General features: G+C 42.9%; 1 protein-coding gene across 1 annotated transcript in view; it reads left to right on the top strand.

The window, feature by feature from the left end:
- The window catches only part of LOC140202029 (epithelial cell-transforming sequence 2 oncogene-like), a 72,497-nt gene extending 63,474 nt beyond the window's left edge, over nucleotides 1-9,023 (top strand). Inside the window, 1 exon segment of the mRNA XM_072266890.1 lies at nucleotides 8,998-9,023. Coding sequence (XP_072122991.1) covers nucleotides 8,998-9,023 — 26 coding nt within the window.
- Nucleotides 9,024-12,053: the final 3,030 nt, after the last annotated feature.

The following is a 12,053-nucleotide window of genomic DNA, read 5'->3' as shown; positions in this document are numbered from 1 at the left end:
ATTTGTATTTGAAATGTCAAGTACTGGAAGGCACCGTGCAGAATCTCTTCTGGAGAAGGTATGGCTGCACAAAAGAATGGCTGATAGCTAAACCCGAGGGGAACACTATCCTTGCAGGCAGCTTTGCTGGAGCTGTTGGGGAGGGTTTAAACAATTTGGCAGGGGGATGGAAACAGGAGTGATAGGGCTGAGAATGGGACTGTTGGTATATACAAGTAGATGCAGTGTGCAGAGAGACCGTGAGGAAGGACAGGATGATAGGGCAAAATTGCAGTCACTGGGATGAAATGAAGTGTAACGTAGTTGTAACATTGAAAAGGGTAATGAGTACAGGACTGAAGGTGTTATATTTGAATGCACACAGTATACAGATGACCTTGTGGTGCAGTTACAGATTAGCATGTATCACATTGTGGGCATCACTGAGTCGTGGCTGAAAGAAGATTATAGTTGAGAGTTTAACATGCACAGGTACACATTGAATTGAAAGGACAAGCAGGTAGGCAGAGGGGGTGGGGTGGCTCTGCTGGTAAAAAGTGAAATCAAATCCTTAGAAAGAGGTGATATAGGATCAGAAGATGTAGAATCCTTGTAGGTAGAGTTAAGAAGCAGCAAGGATAAAAGACGCTGGTGGGAGTTATATATAAGGCCTCGGAACGGTAGTCAGGATGTGGGCTACAAATTGCAATGGGAGGTAGAAAAGGCTTGTCAAATAGAACAATCTTACAGCAGTCATGGGGGATTTCAATTTAAGACCATAAGACTATAAGATATAGGAGCAGAATTAGGCCATTTGGCCCATTGCGTCTGCTCCACCATTTCATCATGGCTGATCCATTTTCCTCTCAGCCCCAGTCCTCCCCCCCATATCCCTTCATGCCCTGACCAATCAAGAATCTATCAACTTCTGCCTTAAATATACATAAAGACTTAGCTTCCACAGACTCACCTCTCTCTGGCTAAAGAAATTCTTCCTCCTCTCCATTCTAAAAGGATGCCCCTCTATTCTGAGGCTGTGTCCTCTGGTCTTAAACACTCCCACCATAGAAGATATCCTCTCCACATCCACTCTATCAAGGCCTTTCTCTATATGATAGGTTTCAATTAGGTCACCCCTCATTCTTCTAGATTCCAGTGAATACAGGCACAGAGCCATCAAACACTCTTCATATGACAAGTCGTTTAATCCTGGAATCGATTTCACGAACCTCCTTTGAATCCTCCCCAGTGTCAGCACATCCTTTCTAAGATAAGGGGCCCAAATCTGCTCACAATACTCCAAGTGAGGCCTCACCAGTGCTTTATTAAGTGTTAACATTAAATCATTGCTTTTATATTCTAGTCCTCTTGAAATGAATGCTAACATTGCATTTGCCTTCCTCACCACAGGCTCAACTTACAAGTTAACCTTTAGGAAATTGTGCATAAGGACTCCCAAGATTCTTTGTGCCTCAGTTTTTGGTATTTTCTCTCCATTTAGAAAACAGTCAACTGTTTCATTGCTTCTACCAAAGTGCATGACCATACACTTCCCGACACTGTGTTCACAAAATACTCTGCAGATGCTGGGGTCAAAGCAACACTCTCAACACGCTGGAGGAACTCAGCAGGTTGGGCAGCATCCGTGGAAAAGATCAGTCAACATTTCCATGGATGCTGCCCGACCTGCTGAGTTCCTCCAGCGTGTTGTGAGTCTGACACTGCATTCCATCTGCCCATTCTCCAATCTGTCCAAGTCCTTCTGTAGCCTCGCTAGTTCCTCAAAACTACCTGCCCCTCCACCTATCTTTGTATCATCTGCAAACTCTTCAACAAAATCATAAATTCAATCATCCAAATCATTGACATATAATATAAAAAGAATCGGTCACAACACAGACCCCTGTGGAACACCACTAACTACTGGCAGCCAACCATAAATGGCTCCCTTTATTCCACTGTTTGTCTCCTGCCAATCAGCCACTGCCTTATCCATACTGGAATCTTTCCTACAATACCATGGGATCATAGCTTGTTAAGCAGCCTCATGTGTGGCACCTTGTCGAAGGCCTTCTGAAATTCCAAGTACCAACATCAACCGATTCTCCTTTGTCTATCCTGCTTCTTATTTCTTCAAAGAATTCCAGCAGATTTATCAGGCAAGGTTTTTCATTGAGGAAACCATTCTGACTACAGAGTATTTTATCATGTGCCTCCAAGTACTCTGAGACCTTATTCTTAATAATCGACACAGCATCTTCCCAACCAATGAGGTCAGACTAACTGGCCTATAGTTTCTTTTCTACTGCCTCTCTCCCTTCCTGAACTGTGGAGCGACATTTGCAATTTTCTAGTCTTCTGGAACCATATCAGAATCTAGTAATTCTTGAAAGATCATTACCAATGCCTATCATTAGTAATATGCAGATCAATTGGAATAAATCAGGTTGATGGTGGATCTGAAGAGAGGAAATTTGTGAATGCTTACAAGATGGCTTTAATATAAAGGAGGATACAAAAGGTTTATTTTTCAGAAATACAAAGAGTAAAAAAGAAGAGAACGGATATCAGACCACTGGAAAATGACCCTGGAGAGGTAGTACTGGGGACATGGAAATAGCGATTGAACTGAATAAGCATTTTGCATCGGTGTTCACTGTGGAAGAGACTAGAGAATGCCAGAGAAGCGAGAGTGTCAGGGAGCAAGGATATAATGCTGAGGATTATAAGGCATTGCTCATTCAACACTTGACATATTGTGAGCAGTTCTGGGCCTCTTATATGAGAAAAGATGTGTTGGCATTGGAGAGATTCCAGAGGAGGTTCAAGAGAATGAATCCAGGATTGAAAGGTTTAACATATGAGGAACGTTTGATGGCTCTGGGCCTGTGCTTGCTGGGGTTTAGAAGACTGAGGTGGGATCTCATTGAAACCTATCAAATATTGAAAGGCCTAGAAAGAGTGTATTGAAGAGAATGTTTTCTATAGTGTGGAAGTCTAGGACTAGAAGGCATTGCTTCAGAATTGAGGGACACCCATTCAAAACAGAGATGAGAAAAATTTTCTTTAGCCAGAGGGTAGTAAATCTGTGGAATTCATTGCCACAGACAGCTGTGGAGGCAAAGTCTTTGGGTATATTTAAAGTGGAGGTTGATATTTTCTTCATTAATCAGGGCATGAAAGATTATGGGGAGAAGGCAGGAGAATGAGGTCGAGAGGGATGTTACATCAGACATGGTGGTGTAGACTCAATGGGTCGAATGGCCTAATTCTGCTCCTATGTCTTATGGTCTTATAGATCTTTCCAGGCAAATAGATTGTGAGGTTAGGAGTCCTTCTTATTATACTAGAAAGCCATTTAATTGTCCTCTTTCAGCAGGGTAGAAGCTGTGCTGAAGTTCATAGGTTAGGGTAAAAAGTGAACCTCTTCATTCAGAGGGTGGTGCGAATGTGGATGAGCTGCCAATGGAAGTGGCTGATGTAGGTCTGATTGTATTTGTTCAATTGACACTTCAGTTTTCAATTGAGAAGTTTGGGTAGGTATGTGGATGAGAGATGTACATAGGAATATGGTCGATGTATAGATAGATGGGACTAGGCAGAAGACCAGGATGGCATGGACTAGATGGGCCAAAAGGACTACTTCTGTGCTGTAGTGCTCTGACTCTAGCAACAGGTTAGAAACTGTCTTTTCCTTTCTGCATGTGGGCAGCATACCATAAGAGATAGAAGCAGAATTAGGCCATTCAGCCCATATGGAATGCTCTGCCATTTCATCATGGCTGATCAATTTCCCCTCCCAACTCCATTCTCCTGTCTTTAACACCCTGACTAATCAAGAACTTAGCAACCTCCGCCTTCAATACACCCAATGAGCTGGCCTCCACAGCAGCCTGTGGCAAAAGTTTCCACAGATTCACCATCCTCAGGCTACAAAAATTCCTTCTCATTTCCATGTTTACTATCCTGAGGCAAATCAGGGTGGATAAATTAGTAATAGATATTGGACATGCTTCTGTTCCTTGGCACTCTCGAACTTCCGGCACAATGCTATTGCCTTCCACAATGAAGAGTGACGTGAAGTACTCATTTAATTTGTCCATCATTTCCTTGTCTCCTGTATACCACCCCTCCAGTGTCATTTTCCAGCAGTCTCATATCTACTCTCAACTCTTTCACTCTTCATATACATATCTGGGAAAAAATATTGGTATCCTCTTTGATATTATTGGCTAGCTTACCTTCATAGTTCATCTTTTCCCTTCTTATGGCTTTTTTAGTTGCCTTCTGCTGGATTTTTAAAAAATTCCAATCCTCTGACTTTTGCTGTATTACATGCTTTTGCTTTTCTGGTGTTTTTGACTTCCCTTGTCAGCCATGATTGCCTCATTCTCTCCTTAGAATACTACTTAGTCTTTGGGATGTTTCTATCCAAAATTCTGTCAGAAACTTCAGCCATTGCTGTTCTGCTGTTATCCCTACTAGTATCTCCTTCCAATTAACTTCGGCCAGCTCCACTCTGTAATTCTCTTTACTCCAGTGTAATACTGATACATCTGATTTTAGTTCGTCCCTCTCAAACTGCAGGGTGAAGTCTATCATATTCTGGTCACTGCCTCCTAAGGGTTCATTTGTCAAATCTGGTTCATTACACAACATCCATACCCTGGCTACTGTTCAGAGGTCTCAAAAGGATATTTTTGCCCTTTCAGTTTCTTAATTTTACCCACAGGAATTCTACATCTTTCCATCTTATGTCACCTGTTTCTAAGAATTTGATTTCACTTTTTACCAATAGAGCCATCCCACCCCCTCTGCCGACCTGCCTGCCCTTTCAATACTACATGTATCCTTGGATGTTAAGCTCCCAACTATGACCTTCTATCAGCCACGATGTCATACCTGCCAATCTCTGATTGCTCTACAACAGCACCTACCTATTCCATATGCAGTGTGCATTCAGATATAACACCTGCGGTCTTGTATCGATCACCCTTTTTGATTTGCCTCCGTGTTACACTTGACTTCAATCTTGCCCCATCATCTGCCCGTTCCTCACAGTCATAGTGGTTAGCATGAAGCTTTGCAGCGCTAACTGTAAAATTGAAGTTCAGTTCCCACCACTGTCTGTAAGGCGTCTGTACATTCTCCCTGTGACCGTGTGGGTTTCCTCTGGGTGCTCTGGTTTCCTCCCACATTCCAAAGACGTACAGGTTCGGGTTAGTGGATTGTGGGCATGCTAAGTTGGTTACACTTGCACAATTCTTGCTGATTTGACTTGGCACAAACGATGTATTTCACAGTGTCTCCATGTACATGTGACAAGTAAAGCTAATCTTTATTTGTACTCTTCGATCTTGTGGAAAAGATTGTTACCATCCACCTTACCTACTCTCCTCACTTGTTCACAATTCTGTAAGGTGTAAAGAAATAAAGACCCACCCTGGTCAAAAACTCTCTCTAGTTCAAGTCCTGCTGTCCTTGTAAATCTTCTCACATCTTCAAATATCGATTGATATGTCCCTAGAGACAGGGGTTTAGATGGGGTGGAGTTTGTTAGGTGTGTTCAGGAAGGTTTCTTGACACAATATGTAGATAAGCCTACAAGAGGAGAGGCTGTACTTGATCTGGTATTGGGAAATGAACCTGGTCAGGTGTCAGGTCTCTCAGTGGGAGAGCATTTTGGAGATAGTAATCACAATTCCATCTCCTTTACCATGGCATTGGAGAGGGATAGGAACAGACAAGTTAGGAAAGCGTTTAATTGGAGTAAGGAGAAATATGAGGCTATCAGGCAGGAACTTGGAAGCATAAATTTGGAACAGATGTTCTCAGGGAAATATACAGAAGAAATGTGGCAAATGTTCAGGGGATATTTGTGTGAAATTCTGCATATGTATATTCCAATGAGACGGAAAGGATGGTAGAGTACAGGAATCATGGTGTACAAAAGCTGTTGTAAGTCTAGTCAAGAAGAAAAGAAGAGCTTACGAAAGGTTTAAAAAAACTAGGTAATGATAGTGATCTAGAAGATTATAAGGCTAGCAGGAAGGAGTTTAAGAATGAAATTAGGAGAGCCAGAAGGGGCCATGAGAAGGCCTTGGCAGACAGGATTAAGGAAAACCTCAAGGCATTCCACAAGTATGTGAAGAGCAAGAGGATAAGATGTGAGAGAATAGGACCAATCAAGTGTGACAGTGGAAAAGTGTGTATGGAACTGGAGGAGATAGCAGAGGTACTTAATGATTACTTTGCTTCAGTATTCACTACGGAAAAGGATCTTGGCAATTGTAGAGATGACTTACAGTGGACTGAAAAACTTGAGCATGTAGATATTAAGAAAGAGGATGTGCTGGAGTTTTTGGAAAGAAAAAAGTTGGATAAGTCACCGGGACTGGACGAGATGTACCCCAGGCTACTGTGGGAGGTGAGGGAGGAGATTGCTGAGCCTCTGACATGTTTAGCACAGCTTTGTAGGCTGAAGGGTCTGTATTGTCTCGACTCTGTCTTGCCACCGGATCCAGATGGGAATTGGGAAGAGAGAGCGAGGCTGACACTGTGCAACTCTCCCTCACTTAAATCCAAATCATGTGCTAGTCTCGACATCATCATAATAGTGTCAAGGTCCTCATCGACGTTGACGATGGACAAACATTAGATTGTGCTTTAGGTTTTCTATGTTTCTATCTTCTGGATAAACAAGCTAGTTTACTATCAGCCTATCTTGGTTGTTGGTACTGGTTGCTAATGCTATGGCTAAGTTTATCCAATAAGCAGGATCCAAAACCATCCTGACTTCTAATGTTTGCACACAGATTAGTTGTCACATTTAGTTGAATGATTCTTTAAAAAGTTCTTTGTCGGAGCAATCCAAGTTTGTGAAAGGATTAATAATTTCTGAAGTGTACGTGGAAGCTTTTAACGGAGTCCGATGGGGAGGTGTGACGAACTGCTCAGCCTAAGAAATGGTTCCAGGGTCATAGAGCGCTACAGCTCAGAAAGAGGCCCTTTGGCCCATCTAGTCCATGCTGAACTATTATTCTGTCTAGTCCCATTGACCACAGTCCTCCATAGCCCTCCTATCCATGTACCTATTCCAATGCCAATTAAATGTTGAAATTGAACCTGCATTCACCACTTCCACTGGCAACTCATTCCACACTCTCACCACCCTCTGAGTGAAGAAGTTCCCTTTAAATATTTCACTTTTCATCTGAGACCTATGACCTCTAGTTCCGGTCTCATCAAACCAAAGTGGAAAAAGTCTGCTTACATTTGTCCTGTCTATACCCCTCATAATGATGTATTTTTTTATTTAGAGACACTGCATGGAATAGGCCCTCTGGTACTTTGATCAATACCGCCCTGTAACCCCCGACAACACCGAGTTACCTCTAACCTAATCACGAAATAATTTATAGTGAGCAATACTATATACCGCTTTCAAATCTCCACTCATTCTCCTGTATTTCAGGGAATAAAGTCCTATTCTATTCAAGCTTTCCTTATAACTCAGGCCCTCAAGTCCCAGCAACATCCTTATAAATTTTCTCTGCACTCTTTCAATCATATTGATATCTTTCCTGTAGTTAAGTGATCAGAACTGCATGTAATACTCCAAATTAGGTCTTACCAATCTCCTAAACGATATCAACATAACATTCCAACTCTGGTCCTCAATACTTTGATTTATGAAGGCCAATGTGCCAAAAGCTTTCTTTTTGACCCAATCTACCTGTGCCACCACTTTCAAGGAATTATAGATTTTATATTTCTTGTTCTACCTCACCCCTCAGTACACTACCACTCACCATGTAAGTCCTCCTAAAGTGCAACACCTCACACTTGCCTCCATTAAGTTCTATCTGCCATTTTTCAGCCTATTTTTCCAGCTGGTTCAGATCCTGCTGCAAGCTTTGATAGCCTTTCATAGTCTGCCATAGTTGGATGTATCAGCAAGGGAGATGAGGCTGAGTACAGGATTACGGTAGGAAACTTTGTCACATGGTGTGAGCAGAATTATCTGCAGCTTAATGTGAAAAAGACTAAGGAGCTGGTGGCAGACCTGAGGAGAGCTAAGGTACCGGTGACCCCTGTTTCCATCCGGGGGATCAGTGTGGACATGGTGGAGGATTACAAATACCTGGGGATACGAGTTGACAATAAACTGGACTGGTCAAAGAACATTGAGGCTGTCTACAAGAAGGGTCAGAGCCATCTCTATTTCTTGAGGAGACTGAGGTCCTTTAACATCTGCCGGTCGATGCTGAGGATGTTCTATGAGCCTGTGGTGGCCAGTGCTATCATGTTTGCTGTTGTGTGCTGGGGCAGAAGGCTGAGGGTAGCAGACGCCAACAGAATCAACAAACTCATTCGTAAGGCCAGTGATGTTGTGGGGATGGAACTGGACTCTCTGACGGTGGTGACTGAAAAGAGGATGCTGTCTAAGTTGCATGCCATCTTGGACAATGTCTCCCATCCACTACATAATGTACTGGTTGGGCACAGGAGTACATTCAGCCAGAGACTCATTCCACCGAGATGCAACACAGAGCATCATAGGAAGTCATTCCTGTCTGTGGCCATCAAACTTTACAGCTCTCCCTTGGAGGGTCAGACACCCTGAGCCAATAGGCTGGTCCTGGACTTATTTCCTGGCATAATTTACTTTTTACTATTTAACTATTTATGGTTTATTATTATTTATTATTTCTGGTGCAACTGTAACGAAAACCAATTTCCCCCGGGATCAATAAAGTATGACTATGACTATGACTTCCAGGTTGTCCGCTACACCTCCAATCTTGGCGCCATTCTCAAATTTGTTGATGTAGTTTTCCACCTTAAGATCTAAGGTTTCAAGATGGTTTAAATGCATTTGAAAATTCCAAGCCTCACTTATTAGGGCAAACTTCAGAACATATGATATGGTACACTCCCATGTAACATTAAATAATCTAACAGCAAATTTTAAATACTGTTTGTGAATTTTTAAGAACTGTTGATTCCTTTCCCCAGGATTTACGAGTACATCAGTGACCTGACCCTCTTCCTTTTCAATGATGCCCTTCTTTTTGCCTCAAGAAGAGTTTCCCATCTGCCCTTCAAACGGAATCCAAAGGCATCGCTCAGGTTCTCGGCATCCGTGGCTCTCTCCGGGCTCTTTGTTGAAGACATTCCAGATTCCAAATGTACAGCAATGTTATGTGTTCTCTTGTCTAAGTTTCTAAGCTGCACACACACAAGACAGACATTAAATTTGCAGATAGGGTCTTTCTTTAACAGGAATATTGAGTGGATGGCTAACGTGCCACAAATTTTTAAGCTGATGGTATTTCTCCTGGCTATTCTTGATTTTGTGTTGTTGTTATTATTGTTGCTTGTGTTGCTCTGCCGTACATTGTGGGCCCGTTGTATTGGCACTGGAGTGGGTGGCGACACTTACGGACTGGCCCTTGGTTGCTTTTTTTTAATGCAAATGACTCATTTCTCTGTATGTTTGGATGTGTATGTGATAAATAAATGAATCTTTGGGACCCCAGCACCAAAAAAAGTGTATGCTGGCATCGGACAGGGTCCGGAGGAGTTTATGAGAATGGTCTCATTGGCATGGGCCTCCGTCGGTCAGAGTCGACCATGGATATTGCGTCCTGGCTATCTAGATACACAAGCCTGGACGGTACGATATGGACAGCAAGCTGTTGCCCATGTAGCAAGCTCCCTGCTCCACGCATCTGATGAACCCAAAGCAGTGGCAGCGACTGATACAGTTTGGTACCAGCAGCGACGCAGGAGTTGCCAGTCAGCATTGAACTCAATGTAAGACTGCCTGAGGGACTCCAGCTCCAGATATTCCCCTCGGGATTTGATCCCAAAGCCTCCTCCATGAGTGGGTATGGCTGCAAGGCAGTGGAGGTTTGAGATCAGAGCTTTCCTTCTCCAGGAGCACCCTCCAGCCACAGCTGACAAGCCCCATCTACCCGAAGCAACTGGTTTTAAAGCATCAGTAACCCGCCTTTGCCCCTTCTCCTGTCAGTAGAAACAGATCCGGCAGGCTTAGTGGCTAAACCACACGTGAAGGCCAGGAGCTGGACTTGGCTGTCATAGGCTATGTGAGGCGCACACCATTGGGAGCATTTCAAGGGTTGTGGGAGCTTTTCCCCATTACTATTCCCAGTGAAAACAACCTTAAGGAACCCACCTTAATGTCCCAGTAATAAAAGAGTTATTTCTGAGGAGTGTTTGATGACTCTGGGCCTGTACTTGCTGGAGCTTAGAAGAATGAGGTGGGGGAGATTTCATTGAAACCTACCGAATATGGAAAAGTCTAGATAGAGTGGATGTGGAGAAGATATTACTATAATAGGGGTCTATTACTAGAATAGTCTGGAAGGCACAGCATCAGACTAGGACATCCCTTTAAAACGGAGATGAGGAGGGATTTCTTTAGCTGGAGAGTGGTGGATCTGTGGGACTCACTGGTACATACAGGCTGTGGAAGCTAAGTATTGTGCATATTGAAAACAAACATTAATAGGCTCCTGATTAGAGAGAGTGTCAAAGGTTATGGGGAGAAGACAGGAGAATGGGGTTGAGAGGGAAAATAAATGAGCCATGGTCAAACAGCAGAGCAGACTTAATGGGCTGAATGGCCTAATTCTGCTCCTATGCCTTATGGTGTTATATGAAAGCACCCTTTGAGGCTACTCGGTAACTATTAGCATAAGGTGTTGACTGTAGAATATTCAGAACTACAAATACAAAGCAACCTCCCATAAGCTGCCTTGAGGTAAATCAAAAGTAACACACACACACACAATGCTCCAACGCTGGAGGAAATTTGCAGGTCAAGAAGGATTTATGGAATCCTTGGAGCGCAGGAGGATGAGAGATGACTTAATAAAGATGTACAAGATGATAAGAGGCTTAGATAAAATGGACAGCCAGAAACTTTTTCCCAGGGCAGAAAAGGCATAACTTTAAAATGTTTGGAAGAAATTATGGGGGTGGGAGGAAGTGTCAGAGATAGTTTTTTTTATCTGTTGTGGGTGCTTAAAAAGCACTGCTGGGGGTGCTGGGAGAGACAGACACATGAGGAACATTTAAGAAACTCTTAAGGTGCATGGACAATAGAAAAATGGAAGGCAGTGTGGGAGAGAAAGGTTAGATTAATCTCAGAGTACATTAAAGGATCAGCTCGACATTGTGGGCTAAAGGGCCTTAACTGTACCAACTTCACACAGCAGTCGGGAGGAGGGCAAACACAGCTGGCTGTCCATGTTAGAAAGTGCAATTCATGCTGTTGTTGTGGAAACCTGAGCTCCCAAGTGGGTATCTTTTACAAACCACTTAAAGCTTTCAGCTCTGCTAGACGTACACTTTAACAACATAGAGCACTACAGCACTAGAGCTGTTGGGGTGGGTTTGAACAAATTTGTCAGGAGGATGGGAACTGGAGTGATAAGGCTGAGGATGGGGATGTTGGTTTATAAACAGAGGTAGTATGTAGTGAGACTATCAGGAAGCAGATGATATAGCAAAATTGCAGTCAGTGGGATGTGTTGCAGAGTAAAAGGGGGACAAAATTGAAAAAGGTGACAAATACAGGACTGAAGGTATGTTTGAATGCACACAGCATACAAAATAAGATAGATGATCTTGCAGTTAGAAATTGGCAAGTATGATGTTGTGGGTATCACAGAGTCATGGCTAAAAGAGAATTGTAGTTGGGAACTTAACATCCAAAATATACAATCTATCGAAAGGACAGGCAGGTAGAGGAGGGGTGGCTCTACTGGTAAAAAAATGAAATAAGATCTTAAGAAAGAAGTGACATAGGATCAGATGATGTAGAATCCTTGTGGGCAGAGTTAAGAAACTGCAAGGGTAAGAAGACCATGATGAGAGTTACTTACAGACCTCCAAACAGTAGCCAGGATGTGGTCTACAATTTACAGCACAATATTACATTAGTCACGGGAGATTTCAATATGCAGATACATTGGGAAAATCAATTTGAAGCTAGATCCCAAGAGAGAGAATTTGTGGAATGCCTCCGAGATGGCTTTTTAGAG

This window comes from Mobula birostris, chromosome 8 (genome assembly GCF_030028105.1).
Source record: "Mobula birostris isolate sMobBir1 chromosome 8, sMobBir1.hap1, whole genome shotgun sequence".
Taxonomy (NCBI): Eukaryota; Metazoa; Chordata; class Chondrichthyes; order Myliobatiformes; family Myliobatidae; genus Mobula; species Mobula birostris.
Note: the sequence above shows the minus strand (reverse complement) of the source record. Positions and strands in the feature narration are given on the sequence as shown.